At 41.4% G+C, this 20,401-nt stretch overlaps 2 protein-coding genes across 2 annotated transcripts; both read left to right on the plus strand.

The window, feature by feature from the left end:
• Nucleotides 1–3,412: 3,412 nt before the first annotated feature.
• LOC118407114 (NXPE family member 3-like) lies at nucleotides 3,413–7,594 on the plus strand. The gene is made up of 4 exons (XM_035807533.1): nucleotides 3,413–3,640; nucleotides 3,739–4,610; nucleotides 5,950–6,017; nucleotides 6,831–7,594. Exons 1-4 carry the CDS (start codon nucleotides 3,530–3,532, stop codon nucleotides 7,592–7,594), a joined length of 1,815 nt encoding a protein of 604 aa, XP_035663426.1. The 5' UTR covers nucleotides 3,413–3,529.
• Nucleotides 7,595–19,538: 11,944 nt separating this feature from the next.
• Nucleotides 19,539–20,398, plus strand: LOC118407115 (lactose-binding lectin l-2-like). Its single transcript, XM_035807534.1, has 2 exons — nucleotides 19,539–19,653; nucleotides 20,085–20,398. Exons 1-2 carry the CDS (start codon nucleotides 19,539–19,541, stop codon nucleotides 20,396–20,398), a joined length of 429 nt encoding a protein of 142 aa, XP_035663427.1.
• The last annotated feature ends 3 nt before the right edge of the window (nucleotides 20,399–20,401 follow it).

Raw genomic sequence — 20,401 nt, forward strand, 5'->3', positions numbered from 1 at the left:
TTAGAACTTCTGTGTTAGACTAGATTTGTGATACTTTTATGTATATACATGTTTTGACTTGTTGTGACCTGTACCTAGCTCGGTTGGGCAAAACTGTTCAATAAAGGTCTTCATTCGTTCATTCATTAAAAAGCCTGGGAAGTGAAATGTCACATTTTTGGCTGATATCTCAATACTTCATATCAGTGGCCTTTTTCCCCATGGCTATAAATTCCAAGCCATCAATAATAGAGATGTGGTGAATCATAAAACACAATAGGTGATGTGGAAAATGAAGAAAGCAACTTGGTGTTGCCTATAACTGTCTCCATTTTGTATATTGTTTAAGTGAGAACAGGATTCCTATCAATCATCATTTCAACAAACTTAGCATTTGAAGTAAACTATCATAATAACAGTTGAAGTAAACTATCATAATAACAGTCACAGATTTGCTCAAGGATTAAGCAGACAATTAAAGTTTAAACATCAATATTATGCAAGTAGCACATCTGTGTTTCATGATTTCATCACTTATTGAGGAGGGCATATTTTGCTTCCTGTATCGTATATGCAAGCGAGGAGGTTATAAATTCAATGATGCAAGTATATGATATATATATATATATATATAACACCACAATCAAAGGATGTCCTGTGATGTTCACTGCATCATCCTAGGTTAACCTTCCTAATCTCAAACAAACTTAGCTTTTGATATACTGACTGGTTTGAATGCACTTTTCCACAAGGCAATATTAGTGAGCTATTATAAGGGGTGGGTACCGAGGTCCGGTTCAGGTCCAGAGGATCAGGTCCTGGTCTGGACCTGAACCTGGACCTGATTCAGTATGTCGAAACTTGTAAATGGACAATACTCAAAACAACGGTCCATATTTCGCTACAAAGAAATCTGTTTTGTGGAGTGTTTGATTCCCACTGGCTTTTTAAAATCCTACAAGGCTTAGCCTCTGTACCACTGACTGTAAAACTGACTATAGGCTCTATTCTACTTCGCTCTTGTTATTTTCATTGACCGGTAGGCCCCAAAACGTGTGAATGCCTGTTCATTTTCGAATAGGTCCAACAACCGGTCCACCAATTTTTTTCAGGTTCGTTTTTTTCTGGACCGGTCCATTAACATTAAGAAAAACCGGTACCCACTCTTAGTGAGCTACTTAAAGAAACAGTTAGACTGTAAGTCAACTCTTTTGTGTAATGTAATTAGATGCTTTAGGTTGAACACAGATAACAGCCTGGCATTTTGGATTCCTTCATCAAGAACTGATTACCACCGATATTCTTTTTACATCAAACATCACGCGATTGGAATGCCCTCCCGGAATATATAGTCCACGCCAAAAACTGGGAGGCATATAAGAATGCCCTCCATACCAGTCATTTACTTCAACCAAAGGCTGCAGGTTCTTGCCACCACACAGCAGAGTGCCGGTCAGGGAGTGGAGCCCCTGCCCACTGAGGAGCCAAAAGCCACCAGCCACCAACCAGCCCCACAAACCACCTGCATCTACACTGTACACCTAGAAAATTACCCCACCCTCACCCCAGTGCCTGAGCCCTCAACCTAATCAGGTATGGCACTCAAAGGAAGAAGGAGACATTATTTGTTATCCAAAATTCATTGTGCACTAGGACGCACCATCACGTGATGATGCGAGTAGAAACAGTCTCCTGGCTCACTGCAGGAATAATGAACCCAGGCTGACCAACTAACGAACCAAGCACCATAACCACTAGGCTAAAAGGTTTTTTTGGACCCATTGGACTGGTTAGTTAATGGCGTTTGAATCTCACTGTTACATGAATTATAGAAATTGTTTGTATCTCAATTGCTTATATCCCTTTATCCAGCCATTCATACCTGGCCTGAGGAACTCTCTAAACTTAATTTATAACTTCAGGGGTCGAAATACCACCTGCATATGCAGGTTAGTGCAGGTAAAATTGTAGCTGTGCAGGTATTTCTGGTGTCTACCTGCACCAAACCTGCACTGGTCCATGCATTGGCTTTTATACATAAATGTCATTGATGTAGGTGTATGTTGATTGTTATTAGCTGCATTGAATGTTACCACCTACCTAATAAAGTATAAAAGAAGAAATAGCAATGGTTCCTCAACAATTTTAGTATGGTCCATACTTCCTAATTCAGAGTGGTGCAGGTAAAATTTGTTTGGTGCAGGTAGTTTTCAATGTTACCTGCACCAGTGCATGTATGCAGAAAAATGTATTTCGACTCGAAATTCGAGCCCTGAACTTACATTAAGTTAAATTACAGTATTAAACAGGTCAGGTCACCATTCTCCTCTGGTCGGCTTCGTTATAATTATGATATAATTTGACGGCCCAGTCGGCCTGCTTCTGATTAGATGTCCTATGAGACTTCGGTACCAGAGGGGTTTACCTTGGCTTTTGCGTTGTAAATAACCTAACCCCGTAAAAGTTCCCTGGCGTGCGCTGGTGAACTGGGCGGACGGGCCACTCTCTCAGCCCCGTAGAGATAGCGACCAGCTCCCGATGGCATAGTTATAATTACCAGGCTAGGCACCCGGTTGTGTCACTATTCGCAGACTAGTTTTACCACCTAAGATACAAGTAGTAGTAGTAGACAAGGAAAGTTGGGTATATAGTGACCACAACGTCAGTATATAAACCGCTCAGGGCTTACAAAAATGATTTTTCCTGGGGCGAGATGACCGTGAGTGTTTAACCCATGAGCTACTTCGGGTTTTCAAACCATGATTTTTCCATACTTCATTGTTGGTTATCAAAGAGAAAACTGAAGCCAGGATTATAGGACCTACCTGTTGAACGTGTTACGTAGAATGAATATGCTTGGAAAGGAGTTTCCAGGCTCATATCGCCGACCGCCACACACCTTCCGTCCGATCTGTGGGCGCCGCCATGTTGGGTCAGCATCACGGGTTGTTGACCCCGACTCCTGATTATCCCATCGCGAACTCTTCGCTAATCATACGGCCTCAGTCCATAAGAAGGCACTGATCAACCGAACGTATTCGCAAATCATGCCCCATGATTAACAAACCTTCATGATAATAATAACAGAATGGGGTGCTCTGTGTGCCCTCTCTTTCTGGACTGACCCCGATCACTGGTGTTCCTTCTTTTTATCCCCTAGCTAATTCCTACCACATGTACTTGGCAGGTCATTAATTAGCTGTGATCTGGACCCTTTGTTCTTCCTTATCTCATCTACTCCTCAGCAAAAATACAAGATGTTTATCAGTGATTATCAGAATCTGTGGATTTCTAAGAACCCACCCAAGAATCATTTTAAACAGATGTTGTCAATATGTGCTCTATTACACTTAGCCGCACTTGGAATTGTTTCTCGTATCAAATCTTAATTATATTGATTTGTACATTTGCAAATGTTAAAAGGAAAGGAAAAACGTGATATGTGCAAGTACATAAATCCACAAGATTAAGACATTGTACATCTTAACTCTGTTTTGAAAGAATCTGAAAGATTTTGAAGTTATTATCTTTGTTCTCTCCCAACAAGGACATGGCGAACGGTGGAAGGAAATTGCTTGTGGGTGGACGAATTCGCATGTGGTTTGGTACAGTACTCGCACTGGGTATTGCAACATTATTACTGTACTTCAACATATACGAGGTACACAATAATCGAACTTTAAACTTCAAAATTTTTTGAGAGGTCTCTTAATATTCTAGTGAACAACAGGTGACGCCATGTCTTTTATTTTTCCCTAGGACCCCCACTGGATCAGCCAACAGAGGATGAAAATGGAATGGTTTCCGGCAAAATCTCCCAATGATATACCTTCATTTCGAAAAAGGTGGAATGATTCGGCTGTAACTGAGAACCCGGCGTGGAAAATGACTAAACCATTTTTTCCGGTGCTAAAAACGACCAGACCACTTTTATTACAAACAACCCGACGGTTTTCTTCAGTGCTAGAAACGACCAAGCCGTTTTCTCCGGAGTTACAAACGACCAAACCGTTTTCTCCGGTGTTAAAAATGACCGATCCATTTTCTTCGGTGTTAAAAACGACCGAACCGTTTTCTGCTGAGGTTTATTTGCAACAGCTCAAGTTTTCCTTGGCTTCTGAGTCAGGCAGGCAATATTCTGTTGGAGATACGTTACATATTGTCATCTCTGCCAAAGATACAAGAAACAACATTGTTACAAACATTGGTGATTTCTTTCGTGCGTCCATTCTTACCCAAGTGAAAGGAAAGGCAGGTTCTGGTGCAGTCGGTATCATAACGGACCACCAGAACGGTACTTACACGGCGACGTTCCGACTGTTGTGGGAGGGGGAGGTCACCATCAAAATTCAATTGGTCCACCCACGGCAAGCTATCGATGTCATAGAAAGAACTATTCGAAAATATCCTTTTGACCTAGTAATGTTTCGAAAATTTAAAAACAAGATCGACACCGAGTGTAACGTAGACCCGGCCATCTTCAAGAAGACCAGTGCAGTTTGTAACTACTCGGACCCGCATGCAGGCGCCTGGTGGTATTGTGAGAAAGCCGCCAACATTTCTTGTAACACATCAGGCTACTATGATGAACTTTGGCAAAGAGACGTGAATGGTGGAAAACTGCATGGCAGGTATGTTGACGGACAATGGGCATATGTTTGAACAGCTGTCGGTTGAAACGTCTGTACATTAAGCCCAACACATTTACCGACAGAAATTTACTTCTTCTTTTGATTAATTTATTAGAATTCTCCATATACAATGACAATGGAAGGTATGACAGAACAGGTGTCAAAGGACACCTTTTCAAAGCCGCCATACCGAAATCATAACAATAATAATCATAATCATAATCAAATAATGATACACATAAGTACAAGAACAAATATCATAATCAACGTAAAGCTCAAATCGGGATAAGTCAACAGAAATAGAGGTGGCACGCTGTGTTTGGTTGAAATCGCGAGTCCGGTATAGAAAGTCACATTGCACTATCATTATATGGCCAGGCGACTTTGACCAATCAGAAGGCCCCATTTCTAATTGGTTATAACACAAAGAACTTTATTAAAGTAAATAAACATTGGTGTTCAGTTAATCATCCATCACCGTTTTCCAATCAGAGGTAGAAGTCACAGAACATTGACCAATCAGAATAACACCCATCAGGGAGGAATTTTCACACCCAAAAGGGAGGAATGTTCATCGGTAGGCAAGTTTTAAAAAAGGTTTGACATGCTAAGATTGCAAATGTTACAAAAATGTTCTGTGGGAATTTGATTTCAAAATGAAATTTGTAATTTCCAATTATGTACCTCAATGACAAATCTAAATCAAACTATGCATTTCTCGGAAATTCGACACATGAATTTACAAGTATATTGTATTAAAAGACTTTGATAATAACGTTAATGACCCGCCTATACCTCGGCCATGTTCATTTGTCGTTACACCTCGGGACGGTTAATTAACCCTTCATTAGCTACTTGAAAAAATAATAATGCACCTACTATTTTGATTTTCAGGAATGGTAATTATGGCATGGTAGCTGAGATATCTGCTTTGGAGCTGTTCGTATTTTACATTCATTGCTACACACTCCAAATAGGGGGGGGGGGGGGTATTTGCAAGTTCGTGTCCGAGGGCTAATTGCAAGTACATGGTATAAACGTAGTATATATATATATATATATATATATATATATATAAGTGCCAATGAACAGTTATAAACAATATTCTACTCTAATACTATGTATGTAATGGTTATAAAGTCTTTTATAAAGAGAATGAATCCCTAATTATAATTCAAACTGGAACTTTAAACCCTTTATGATAAGACTTAAACTGATAATGTAATCTATTGCTGATACCTCGAACATTTCATCTAGTGTAGCCTGATGTGTTAAGCCTTGTGTGATAATTCCAATCTGTACGCTGGAATTTTCACAACGTTTTGTGTTTTGACCACAGACACGGGGGCTATAAAGCGCTGAAAAAGTCGATTTTTGGATCTCCATCTCAACTTAATGTTACAAAAGGTAAGTCACATTCCCTCCATTATTCGTTGATGGTAGGGCATATGTGAAATTATATGTTGAGGCCACACCAAGTTAATTTCTTGGTTCACGGATTTTTTTATAAAAAATATGGAGCGATGGGGCGAAAAAGAAATAAAAATAAAAATTGTAAAATGGTTGGGGTAAAGATAAGGGCTCATCCAAAACATAAAAAATAAAAAGTTTTCAGCTTGATAAAAGTACAAAAACACTATTACTGTACAGTAACAGCACCCATTACAAAAGTGGGGTAGCTTTTATGTTTGAATGAAAAATATAACTGCAATAATAATACCCACATTTTAAGGAGCTTATAATATAAATGCCAATTTGCTACACCAGAAAGTTGGTGAATGGTTTCATTAATGGTGCAAATTTGCTGAGTGGTAATTTTTATTTTTATTTCATTTTCCAAAAAAATAGGAGCGGGCGAATCCGTGAACCAATCAATTAAATTGGTATGGCCTTACAGACACAAAATGTCGAGGAATGTAGGAGTAAGGGGTGTCGGTAAAAACTAGCTCTGTTCAAGACAGAGAAGGTCGTCTGCACGCCATACCGACCTGTGATGAGTGCGTGTCGTTGTGTCACGGCTGGCCAGCCAATCACATGCTTCCCCTCTATCGACCTATCATGTCGTCTTTAACTGTTAAGAGGCAGTTTGATTGGTTGGTAAGTTTCCGTCCTTGAAACAAAAGGAGGAGGAGTATCTGATTGGCTGACGTCTTTCCAGTGCCAGCACAACGAGAGCATGGGTACTGAATATGACATGTGGCATTCTACTTTTTAACACAGGGCCAGATCCTTTGGCCAATCGGAGCCGGTGTGTCCAGGGACTGACCACTCCACAGATATCTGGGTTCTATCGGAACGGCGTGTGGAACTCTCTCGTCTGTAAGAACAGACATTTCTCCAGCCAGGCCGGCTGGCAGCAATGCCTGAAGGGGAAAACTTTGTATTTAATGGGCGACTCTACCATACGGCAGTGGTGGGAACATTTGGTCAGAATATTGGAATTGAAAGAAACACTTATTCCAGAGGCCATACACAACACTGGACCATTGCTTGCCCGAGACCCTGTTAATAACATAACGTTAAACCATCGTACACATGGACCGCCTCGTCGTTGTCATTTCACTCGGACGTTTCACCTCAAATACGTCGCTAACATCATCGATGAAATGGATGGAGGACCGAACGATGTTGTTTGTATCACCATGTGGGCACATTTCACCTCGTACCCTGTGGAGGTCTACAGGAAAAGAATGGAAGCCGTCCGTGCTGCAATAGAACGTTTACTACACAGGAGTCCTGGAACTCTGGTGGTAATCAAGTCCGCAAATACGTGCAATGGCAACAATGAGCTGATCATTGGGGATTGGCTGGCACACAAGCTGGACTTAATAATGAGAGAAATGTTCCGCGGGATGAACGTTGTTCTTGTAGATGCTTGGGAAATGACCATTGCACAGCACTGGCATGGAGATATCATTCATCCAGCGCAGGACATCGTCGTACAAGAACTAGAGTTCCTTTGTTCCTTCATTTGCCCCTTGTGACCCTAGAATCTGCCGTTTGTATATATGTATATATATATATATATATATATATATATATATATATATATATATATATATATTTATATAGTAGAGTAGTTATTATATTTCAGCCATACCATAGGTATGGTGAAATATATTGTATTCGTAATGTTTCTTTCTTTCTTTCTCCTGTCAAATCTTCAGAACACGGTATCTCCGTTGTTCCTCAACCGAATGACTTGAAATTTGGCACAAGGGTAGAGTGGGCCAATACCCTCGGGCGTTTTTTTCATTTTTTTCATATCTGTCTCTTAAATGATTTTATTAAGGTTTTTTGGTCATCTTAAGACCAAAACTGTATATTTGGGCCCCCTGTACCCTGGTATTATAACCGAATGAGCTGAAATTTGGCACAGATGTGCCTTGATAAGTCCCCCATATAGATTCAATATCAGTTTTGGTGTACAGTACAACAAAATGCTTATTTTTGCGATTTTTTGACCAATTTTTGACCAAAAAAGGACACTTTTGGCCCCTGTACCCTGGTATTACAACCAAATGAGCTGAAATTTGACAGAGATGTGCCTTGATAATGCCCCCATATAAATTCAATAACACTTTTGGTGTACAGTACAACAAAATGCTTATTTTTGCGATTTTTTGACCAATTTTTGACCAAAAAAGGACACTTTTGGCTCCTGTACCTTGGTATTGCAACCGAATGAGCTGAAATTTGACACAGATGTGCCTTGATAATCCCTTCATATAAATTCAATAACACTTTTGGTGTACAGTGCAACAAAATGCTTATTTTTGCGATTTTTGGCCAATTTTTGACCAAAAAAGGACACTTTTGGCTCCTGTACCCTGGTATTACAATTAAATGACCTGAAATTTGGTATAGATAGGCATTAGATACTTGGTAACAAGATTCAAGTAAAATTTTTGACATAAACAACTTTAAAATGATTAATTTTGGCACTTTTCTGAGGGGAAATTTGTTTTCTTTTGGCCTCCTGACGTGACCTTCCGTGACCCCGCACAGAGCCACACCTGTGCGCGTCAGCCGGAGAGTTAATTGAATCAAAGACCTAGCCAATCAGCGAAGAGGAGGCCAAAGGCTAATTAATATTCATAAGCGGGGCCTCATGATCCCGTATATAGCAGTGTTCCCGCCAGGGGGAGCAAAGCCCGCCTAAGGCTCTCGCATTTTAGACTATTCAGAAGGCTTTATATTGTATCAGTTCTTAGGGGCATATCTATGATAATCGCAGCAGTCACTTAACTTCTCTTCAGGAGTTTAGCGTAACACTGTTTCAGGTCAAACCGTCAAAGGCAACTAAAAACAAACTTTAACGTTACTGAGTTCAACAGTACTTATAACTTGTTATCCGAAGTTGAAACGCTAGCGATGGTATTTTCGCTGCGCTGTTAGCTCCGTGCGACTGTTGTTGACGGTCTTATAACGGTATATTTTGCACCCCTGTACCCTGGTATGAGTAACATTTGGTATAGATAGGCATAATATAGTTGGTAAAATGATCCAAGTAAAATTTTTGGCATAAAGTACTGTAAAAGGCTTAATTACAGCACTTTTTTTAGGGGAAATTGGTTTTCTTTCGTTCTCCATGCCGTGACCTTTCGGACGTTCACCCCACAGAGCCGACATCTGCACCTGCGTCTAGCCGGCAGGAAGAGTTAATTCAATTAATGGTTCAGCCAATCAGCGAAGAGGAAAGCGAAGGCTAATTAATATTCATAAGCGGGACCACACAATACGTTAACTTGAAGACTCAGGCCGTACAGACTTCTCGCCAGGATTTTTTCAAAGCGTCGGACAGGGGTCCGGGGGCCGCCGAATGTCCCTGGCGGGGTCCAGGGGCAGGGCCACTGTGGGGGGGACCCAGGTGGGCGAAGCCCCCCCGGAAGCTCTTGCATTTTAGGCTATTGAGAAGGCTTCTTTTATCAGTTTTTTTAGGGCCATATCTACGATAATCGTAGCAGTCACTTATTTCTCTTCAGCAGTTTGACTTTAAAATATTTCGGGTCAAAGCTTCAAAGACAACTAAAACCTCATAAACAACAAACTTTACTTAGCTCAACAGTATACAAAAATATTGTACGGGTTGCCATCCTTAGTTGAAGCGCTTATTTATAGCGCTAGTATCTTCGCTGCGCCGTTAGCCGCCGTGCGACTTTTGTTGACGGTCTGATATCCCTACGTCGCCGCCTCGCTGATATTCCCACGGACATGTTTAAAAAAAAATACCCAGCAAAAAACGCTGTTCTGCGTCAAATTCTATTCTATAAAACTCAGTGTTACAGTCTAAATATTTTGTAGAAGCACCGCTGTAGGAAAGAAGGTCCAAGCAATGTAAAACATCACGTAGCATGAAGTTCGCTGTCAACTGGCACACAGCACATGACTGTTTGAAACTCTAAGTCTAATCAACAGCCGTGTTTGATTGATAGCCGGCGGTCCTATGATGAATTCGGCGAAAGGTGCGTTAGTTAGAAAATCTGCGTTTAGTTTTGATACGTAATTATAAGTTAGACAGTGGCGAGAATGATTATTTTCTCATCAATATTTCTCTTCAGAATTATTTGAACTTAATTGTACATCTGAACAATTGGCTTACCTGTGCAATGTTTATATGATTAATGATCAGTGTACTGAAATCATGTGTAACGTATGGCTCCTAGTCAATAGATCAACATTTTCTCTATAGTGACCACCTGTCTATAGTGGCCACATTTCCTAGTGCTGTTGTTGTTTGGCATAAACTTTGAACATTTAAATTGTAAGTAACTTTAAACTGCCAGAGTTTCAGCCCAATAAAACACTCTCAGCGCCAGGGTATGAACAGACTGACCAGACAGACGAAAATAAATCCTCGAACAAGGTTCAATCGTATCTTCCGGGTCTGGCAGGAAGTTGTTAAACTAAAATAAGAATAGGCTCGATGGTTGATTGCATACAAAGTAAAACAGTTTAACAGTTTTACAGCTTGAAGAAAACAAACGCTCCTACAGTACCTGCACCTGCTTGATAATTATTAAATCGTATGCCCTACTTGAATAAAAAAAGTTCCTTGCAATAATAAATGTACCCACATCACAAGGAGCTTATACTTTTTTAAACTTACACCTAGTTATCGTACTGAAGATTGTTAATGACATTACATGAAGTCATTCAACAATTTTCAGTCATGATGAAAATTTTCTGAATGGAAGGTGTGATTATTGTCATTTTCTGAAAAATAGAAGCAAGCTCTGTTTTTACCTGGAGTCAATTCACAATACCAGTCCACTTTGGGGGATAATGTACTGTTAAGAGGATGTTCCATTTTTGCGCAGGGGTGATTTGGAACAGTCCAATGTTGCGTGGGAAGGGGTATGGCTGAAATATGCTGTATTTGCTCTTAAGCAAATGTCGGCCTTCCTAGTATATATAGTAGATTCATTCCTCAAGCTACCGACACCTTGCACACTGCAGTCGTTCCTCAGAAAGACATCTCATCTGGAGCCGCATAATTCAAGTTTTGAACTTTTATTCAGCCTGTCGGCCTGCACAGGTATATAAGTGCAAACTTCACTGTACTTGTGTCATTTAGCCTCTAGCAACTGAAGGAGCTGTACATAGCGAAACTAGTTTGGCCAACAGGCTAGATAAAAGTTCAATACATGAGCTATGCGGCTCCCGATGTCTTTCTGAGGTAGCTTGAGAATTGAATCTACTCTACTATATATTACAATTTTCCGTTTGTATTAAAACAAATAACGTTTCTTGCATTAAAGCAATCTTCCAGACCGGAAAATCTAACTACGAAATGACGTTTTCGAGATTTTTTTGAAACGGTAACAAGGTTGGACAAGTCCCCTGATCATTTTGTCCAGGGCAAGTGAAAGTGCTCAAAGTGCATGACCTACTCCACTTGTCCGATGGAGCAAGTGAGATTTTCCATTGAGTGAGATTTTGATGAAAACTTGTTACCTTTTACAGTCATGACATCAAGCAATGGTCAACATAGAAAAATAAAGGAAATAATAAGAATGCCATTGCTGGAGGTGAAAATACATATAAAAGTAACATTTGAATTTTGGGCAAGTAAAGAATTGGTTCGGGCAAGTAAGTTTTTTTATGAGCTTGCCCGATAGGACAAGGGGTTTCATCAAACTTTTCCAACCCAGGGTAACCAACCATCTATCCAAGCAAACAAACAAACAAACATCCGCCAGCGAACCAACCAAGCAGCCAACGAACGAACGAACCAACAAACGAACCAACTTGCGAAAATGAAACTACTACCTCTTTACAGGTTACCGGTCAAAACAGTTATATTCATACTATGCATGTTTTAAATCGGGAAAACAAAGTGGAGATGAGAAAATAAATTGTCTATCTTACGGCAGTCAAGGTTGAACAATTTTGTCAGATTGTGTTTCTGCTTTTTTTAAGAACATAAACCATATGAACACTATAACGTCGTGACATCGCGTCTAACATTTAAAAATAATTCTAAGTGCCAAAAAATACGTAAAATGTTTAAGGTTTCCTCCAATTGGCATTTTGACCTTCCATTGTTTTCTCATTTAAGAAAGAACGGGGTTATAACGAATAATATCAGTTAGGCACAAATAATTCTAAAGTTGATTTTTTGACCATATGGCATATGGATGAAGTGACTAAGTTTTATTGACCCTTTTATATTTTTTCTGAGAGAAAATATAGCACGTTGGTACAAACCATAGCAATGAAACTATGTTTTCCATGTACATAATGATAAAAGCTACAAAAGAACGTTCACACATGTTGATATCTACCAATTATTTGTAGTTATTAGAAATAATTGTTTTTGTCAAATTTGAAAAATAAACGATATAAACACATGTACCGAATTCCATTGCAATCGCACGTAACGTTCTGGAGATATACCACCGAAAAGCAAAAAGAAATATAATCACCCTGTAAAACATCACCTCCATTTCATGGAGGTAGACAGGTAGAATGTCTTTAAAGATTGTTTTCGGTACCTCTCTTTTAATATGAAACAAATAAGCAAAGAAATCAATTACGTATCTGTATAATTGGTCTCGACTTCAAAACGTGAGCTGTGTGCCACCCACTCAATATGATTTTCTTTCATCTTTCTTCTTTAATTTCTTCATTTTTCACATTGTGTTTCGGACCCCGACTGAGGTAGGGCGTGTATTTTTGCTGTGCAGAAACCTGACAAGTCGCACCATGGTGGGAGATCAACAGCAGTCCCAAACTGGTGACACAGGTAAATATGTTTTTAAAAATATACTCTTCCTACACATGTCAGGGGCCAAGAGGGTTTGTTTTACCAAAATCTATGCACTGGCGGATCCAGAAATTTGCTAAGGGGGGGGGGCGCGCACCATGACGCGGCCGAAGGCCGCGGCCGCGCAGCGTAAGCTGCGCGGGGGGAGAGCACGAGAGGGGGGTTCCCCCCTCTCGTTGGGGGGGTATGGGGGGCCTCCCCCAGAAAATTTTTAAGCAATAGGGGCTCTCTGGTGCATTTTAGAGCCATCTCTGAGCAAATTTGAGAAGCAAACTAACACTGACTTTTTGTCATGTCTGTGGCTGTCTAGTTCACGTAAGGGACATTTTTTTTTACTATTTTTAGCAACTACCACTGAGGACAAACCTAACAAACCTAACGAAGGCTAGTTCCTCCTAGTAATATTCATAAATGACGCCACGCTACACAAACAATATCGCAAAATTATTTGTAACGAGTTGCCTCGCTGCCGATTTGCCTTTCACCGCGAAGCGGCTCGCGCTCCTATAAAATCGCATAAAAATCTTGTGGGATCTGAGCGGCTTGCCGGAGACGATTTTGAAAGTGTCTTACGCATTTGAATTTGCATATATTTCGGACTCTTTTTGCGTCTGCGGTGGCAATTGATGACGATTAATCGGGGGAAAATGACAACAAAAACGTCAGCACGGTCATTTCGGCGACTGATCAGAACTGGAGTGGGGAGGGGGGTGTCGGCGCACGACGACGATTTTCCCAAGGCGGGGTCGACCGGTTGCGTCTCTCTGATGACGGACGATAGAAATCACCAGTTTATCAAAAATAATTAAATTCCGCTGATTTTCTGGAGATCTCACAAAATTTTCACGCTTTCTCTATATTTTTGAGCGCCGATTTTGGCTTACAGCGACCCACCAGTTTCATGGGAAGAAATTGATGCGGCCGCGCCCCAGGCCTTTACCGTAAGTTTACGTGACTTGAAAGACCCAATATTAATTGCAATCTGCAAGTTTCTCTAAATAATTACCAGAAAATCTCATTTTAAATAAGCGAATTAGTTTTATAACCTTGTCAATATTCTTGGCATAAGTTCCGAAGACCCCTAGTAGCCTGTCCGGTTTATCTTGCTATTTTTTTTTTTTTTGCCAGCTGAAGGGGGAGGCGCGCGCCTGGCGCGCCTCCCCCTGGATCCGCGCGTGCTATGTAATGGAAAACCTAAAAAATTACACAGTGCATTGCTTTGTGTAGAACGTATGTTCGTTTTATATTTTCCAAATATCATTTTACCTAGACATAAAGCTTTGGAAGATGTATTTTATGACGATATTTTTTTCTATCCCAGTGGGGGGGGGGGTGCAAGCTGTATGTGATTCCACTACCTCGCCATATATAGATCAAGTGCGAACCCCGCTTGGGGCATGGTGTAATGCTGTGTTGCATCAAACATTTCGGATGGTTAAGTAAAGCCCGGTACAGAGGAGCATCGGCGTTAAGTTTGTAATACGATTGGCTGAAAACGTAACCAGTTTCGAACCCAAGATGACACGTATTTTTGAAAAAGCGGTAAAAGAAAATATTGTTACAGTTAAATACCGGAATACACCAGAAAACACATGTAGCAAATAAAGCAAAATACAGTGTGCGTTGGTGAGTAAATATTGCAGATGCTATAGTTTGGTAGCAAAAACCCGCACTTTTCCAGGTGCCGATGTCGGGAGCGATCACGACATGGTATTGACAACACTATCCGTACGACTTAAGTCACTACAGAAAAAGACAGATGGAAGAATACACTATAACGTGAAAAAACTTAAGGATCCAAATACACTTGCGGCATTCCAAGCTGAAATTGAAGAAAGACTTGCACCACTTCTTGCTGACAATGCTGAAAAGGATGACCTTGCAAGCGAAGCAGAGTCAAACTTGAAAGCTGCTGCAAAGGCCATACTGGGGAAAGAAAGACTGACAAAACACCCATGGATAAATGAACAAGTTCTTCAGAAGTGCGATGAACGGAGGGAAAAGAAGAAAGTCAGATTCAAATCCCAGCGTGAAAATAGAGAATATCAAACAGTAAACAGAGAAGTTAAACAGGCCATCAAAGATGCTAAGGAGCAGTGGATCCAACAGGAATGTAGTAAAATTGAAGCAGGCATACGAAGCAATAATACAAAGCAGGCATTCCAAACGTTGAAGACACTTACACATAGCAGCACAAACCAGATCACATGCATTGAAGATGCTGATGGGAACCTGCTAACAGCTAAAACAGACATAGTGAAACGCTGGGAAGAATACTGTCAAGAGCTGTACAACTTTCAGCTGACAGCAGAAGAAGGTGTACTACAAGACTTAAAGTCTCGCACTTGTCAGTTTCAAGAAGACGACGAACCAGACATTCTTGAATCCGAAGTAACGGCAGCCATTAAAGCATTAAAACAAGGGAAATCACCAGGAATAGACAATGTTCCAGCAGAGCTACTGAAAGCAGGTGGTGAAACAGTTGTGAAAGTATACACCCGAATCTGCAACCACGTCTTCAAAACTGGTAAGTGGCCTGATTCCTGGACAACATCTATAGTTATTCCTCTTCCTAAGAAAGGCAACCTAAAGAAGTGCCAAAACTACCGCACCATAAGCTTGATATCACATCCAAGCAAAATCCTTCTGAAAGTCATTCTCAACCGACTCCAACCTCAAGCTGAGCAAATCCTGGCAGAAGAGCAAGCGGGTTTCAGAAAAGGCCGATCCTGTGCTGAACAAATCTTCAACCTACGCCTGATCTGCGAGAAATACAGAGAACTAGGAAAACCAGTATACCACACTTTCGTGGACTACAAAAAATGTTTTGATAGGGTGTGGCAAGATGGACTGTGGGCAGTGATGCGCCGCTTCAGAATTAGCACAAGGATTGTAAACTCCATTGAGGCACTGTACAAGGCTTCAAAGAGCACAGTCATGACAGCTGGCGAGTTCAGTGAGTGTTTCCCTACTTCAGTGGGAGTGCGCCAGGGTTGTCTCTTGTCGCCTACACTGTGTAACATATTCCTAGAAAACATAATGAGAGAGGCTCTCACACCAAAGGAGTCTCCTGTCAAGCTTGCAGGACGCATCATAACTCACCTTCAGTTTGCAGATGACGTAGACTTGATAGATGGCTCAGCAGCAGACCAGCAAGAACAGTTCAGTAGCTTAGACTCCACGAGCAGGAGGTATGGCATGGAGGTGAGCCTCGACAAGACAATGTGCCTAGTATCGGGTCCACCAGGCTTTAGAACACAAGTCACAGCAAGAGGTACAGAGTTGGAGCAGGTCGGGGAGTTCACCTACCTCGGCTCCTTACAGACAGAGGACTGCAGTTCAGCCCGAGAAGTGAAGGTCAGAATTGCAAAGTCTACTCTTGCATTGTCAAAGCTCAAACACATCTGGTCTAGCAAAAATATTACCATGCCGACCAAAATTCGTCTTCTACGCTCTCTTGTCTTGTCAATATTTTTATATGGTGCTGAGACATGGACACTGAACGCAGACATAAAAAAGAGAATAAATGCTCTAGAGATGAACTGCTACAGGCGGTTACTAGGAGTCCACTGGACATCCCATACTTCAAACAAAGATATCCAGGAACGCATCACCACTCTGGCAGGACCACTACCCAGCTTCCTATCTTTGGTCAAAAGAAAGAAGCTTCAGTGGTTTGGTCATGCGTGTAGGCGAAAAGGAAGCTTGACAAATACAATCTTACAAGGCAAAGTGGAAGGAACGCGGCCGAGGGGTCGCCCCCGCCGAACATGGATAAACGACCTAAAAGAATGGACTGGAAGGACGTCAGCCCAGCTGACGAGGATGGCAGATGATCGCCAGAGCTGGAAGTCACTAGTGAACAGCATTACTGCCCCTACGGCCACATGAGCTACGGGACGAGTGACAGTGACAGTGATAGTTTGGTATAAATAATACATATATTGCCCTGGGAAGAAGAAACACCAGAAAATACCAACCCCACCCGGCGGCAATGTTTGTAATCATTACATATTACCATGTTTGTTAAATGGGGGTCTGAGGAGTACACAATAATAAGAGAGGTGAAATCTATTGGAATTCATTGTGCTTGGATGTGTCGCTGGCACAAACAATGAAATATGGCCAAAGGAACAAGAAATCACTAGAAAATACTGGGCGATCCCGGCGACCGATTAGAAGAAGGGTGTCAATTTTGCACAGATGCATGCTGTTAATTAAATTATATCATACTTAATGAATATGTGTAATTGTGAAAATATTGTGAATTATTTATATAAAAGCTACTTTAAGCTACTGTTCTCCTAGATACATCCCCACATTTTTATTTGGTAATTTTCCACCAGGCACCACACCCATGCAGCAGCCGCAGACTGATTGGCAGGCACGAGCGGACGCCGCTGCGAGTATACCCAACCCAATGTACGCCTCCAGAGATGCCACTGTGAGTGCACCCAACGCAAGCTCCGGAGAAGGTAAAACGTTTTAAGTCCACTTATTACGGCGTTCCTTTCTGGTCTCGCCTTTTATACTGTTTATATTCCTGTATGAACTGTGTATTGGTTTGGTAATTTTCCACCAGGCACCACACCCATGCAGCAGCCACAGACTGATTGGTGGTCCATTGCGAACGCCGCTGCGAGTATACCCAACGCTTTGTACGTCTCCAGAGCAGGTAAAACTTTGTAATCCTGCGGAGTATTTTTTTGTCCTGCTGCTGTCTTGTCCTTGTCTTGCTGGGTCTGGTCACATCCCTTGTGCGATTGCCGTGTAATCACAAACCGATTGCACTCCTGAGATAGTCGTCCAGATGTCTTACAAAATTCATTGTTATCGACAAATCTCTCTTAGATCCTTGTCAACGATTTATTTTGTTATTTGCTGCTTAAATCTTCTACGACATCAAAATATGAAGACAAACTTTCAACCTCTCGCAATTATACCAACGCGACAGCAATGCGAGCAAAATTGCATTCCAAAGCAATCCTTTGATCCATCGACGCCATCTTGAATTATAAAACTACAAAAAGACGCTAAAGATTAAAACAGAAATCAAAACATTCTCTTCTGGCACACAGCTTTGAATTAAAAAATACATTCACCACAAAAGCGTCAAATGTGACCGGTATTGCTATTGTTTACTGTAGTACTAGTTTTAATGAAGCAAATGTGATCCTAATTTCTAACATCGACAACACCGTTAGCTATTTGTATGATAGATGATCTTGATATTGTTTCATGAAGTTTCCTGTATCAACCGTAGTGTTGATCTTAGTAATCTAGTAGTGGGCTCCGTCACTGATGACTGATTTTTTACTATTATGTTATTTATTGCACTGTTTGTTATTCCTAATTTATATATTCTGGATCAAAGTTGAACTGTAAATTGCAACCCGAAAATTGACCTTTCCCAAAGTTCCTACTGTGCAACTCATTCAACTCATTCCTTGACAAAGACTGAAGTTGAACAGTAAAACTGTAAGTAAGATCAAATTTTGTGTTGGAAATTACAGTTTAACATTTGAAATAAATCTACCTTGTTTTAAACGTTTTTGTTTCTAACAGACCGCACGTATCCGGGTGGAACAAACAGCCGCGGTGCCTTCTGTAGTTTCATCCGCTCTCATCGAAGCTGTATAGCCGCCGGCATTGCCGTCCTGATAAGCCTGGTCGCTGTTGGACTCGCCCCTCTGACGTTCATCAACAAAGAGGTAAACACCCCTGTACTATAAAGCCTGTTGCAAATCAATGTTTCTAACATTTCTTCTATTTTGTGTCTTGAGTGTATCAAGCAAGAACTTTCTGCTTTTTCATCTTACTTCTTTTTTACGTTTCATATTCTGATGTATATAAATACGTTTATACAGGAGATATATGAACTTTCTATCACGGTTGACGTCTTGAAGCGCGACCAAGACGAAATGCGCCAACTAACCACCACTATTCACGACGCCTTGAAGCGCAAACAAGACGACATGCCCGCCACTATTGACGTCTTGAAATGCGACCAAGACCACATGTCCACCACTGTTGATGCCTTGAAACATGACGAAGACGACATACGCCAAATACCCACCACTGTTGAAGCCATCCAGCGTGACCAAGACAACATACGCCAACTATCTACCACTGGTGATGCCTTGAAGCGCGACCAAGACCACATGTCCACCACTGTTGATGCCTTGAAACATGACGAAGACGACATACGCCAAATACCCACCACTGTTGAAGCCATCCAGCGTGACCAAGACAACATACGCCAACTATCTACCACTGGTGATGCCTTGAAGCGCGACCATGACATGCCCACCACTATTGATGCCCTGAAGCGCGACCATGACATGCCCACCATTATTGACGCTTTAAAGAGCGTCCAAGACGACATACGCCAACTGTCCACCACTGTTGAAGACTTGAAGCGCGACCAAGACAACATGGCCACCACTTTTGACGCCTTGAAGCGCGACCAAGACATGTCTACCACTGTTGACGCCTTAAAGCGCGACCAAAACGACATACGCCAACTAACCACCGCTGTTGACGCCTTGAAGCGCGACCAAAATGACATTTCCAACACAATCGATGCTTTGAAGCGCGACCAAGACAACATGCGCCAACTAACCACCACTGTTGACGCCTCGAAGCGCAACCAAGACAGCATGCGCCAACTGACCACCATCGTTGACGCCTTGAAGCGCGACCAAGACGTCAAACGCAAACTAAGTGCCACTGTTGACACCTTGAAGCGTATTCGCGAGATGAGTAAGACGAAAGGTACGTTTCAGTTGTTACGACTTACGTGTACTATTTGTAATGGTGTATTAAACACTATGACTAGAATAAAACTGAAAATATGTGGCACTGAGTATCATTATTCCATTGATTTATACTATTTACTTATGCAGTTTTTTTTTTTTATTGGTGAATAATGTACATCTTGTGGCATTTCCATATTAAATCCCTCATAACTAATATACTTAGATGTTTCAGTCTATCGTAACATGGTGTTTTACTGACTAGTTAGTATTGACTTGACTCGTATTGGTTAGTAGTTGTGCCGGTATTAGATAACACTGCAAAATCTGATGGGGAGATATTTTAGTTGATGACGGAAATGTAATGATTTGTCAGTGCTGGAATTCTTAAACATTTCCGGTATTTACAATGTCCATCTCCACGTATGTTGTTGTCTCCCTTTTTTCCAGGACCTTGTTACAGTGGTTACACAGTGTTCCGCGGAATCTGCTACAAGGTCTACAGCACACCTAAGTCCTTCGGAGATGCGGCCGCATTCTGTCGTCAACATGGCGGCACCCTCGCCATGCCCCGAGACGCTGAGACCAACACCTTCCTGCTCTCCTTGTTCAAGCCTGGTCAGTTCTGGTTCGGTCTGCGCAAGGAAGGACGATTTAAGTGGCTGGATGGTTCTGCACTTGGAACGTACAACTACTGGGCTCCGGGGCAACCAAATAACGAGGGGGGCAACCAAGACTGGCTGCGTGTATTACAACCCCTATAAGAG

The sequence above is a fragment of the Branchiostoma floridae genome, chromosome 19 (assembly GCF_000003815.2).
Source record: "Branchiostoma floridae strain S238N-H82 chromosome 19, Bfl_VNyyK, whole genome shotgun sequence".
In the NCBI taxonomy this organism is placed as follows: domain Eukaryota; kingdom Metazoa; phylum Chordata; class Leptocardii; order Amphioxiformes; family Branchiostomatidae; genus Branchiostoma; species Branchiostoma floridae.

Coding starts and splice junctions, on each gene's coding strand:
- LOC118407114 (XM_035807533.1), top strand. CDS start 3,530: ATGGCGAACGGTGGAAGGAAATTGCTTGTGGGTGGACGAATTCGCATG. Junction 3,641..3,738: donor TGTACTTCAACATATACGAG/GTACACAATAAT, acceptor ATTTTTCCCTAG/GACCCCCACTGGATCAGCCA. Junction 4,611..5,949: donor GGTGGAAAACTGCATGGCAG/GTATGTTGACGG, acceptor TTTTGACCACAG/ACACGGGGGCTATAAAGCGC.
- LOC118407115 (XM_035807534.1), top strand. CDS start 19,539: ATGCGCCAACTGACCACCATCGTTGACGCCTTGAAGCGCGACCAAGAC. Junction 19,654..20,084: donor CGAGATGAGTAAGACGAAAG/GTACGTTTCAGT, acceptor CCTTTTTTCCAG/GACCTTGTTACAGTGGTTAC.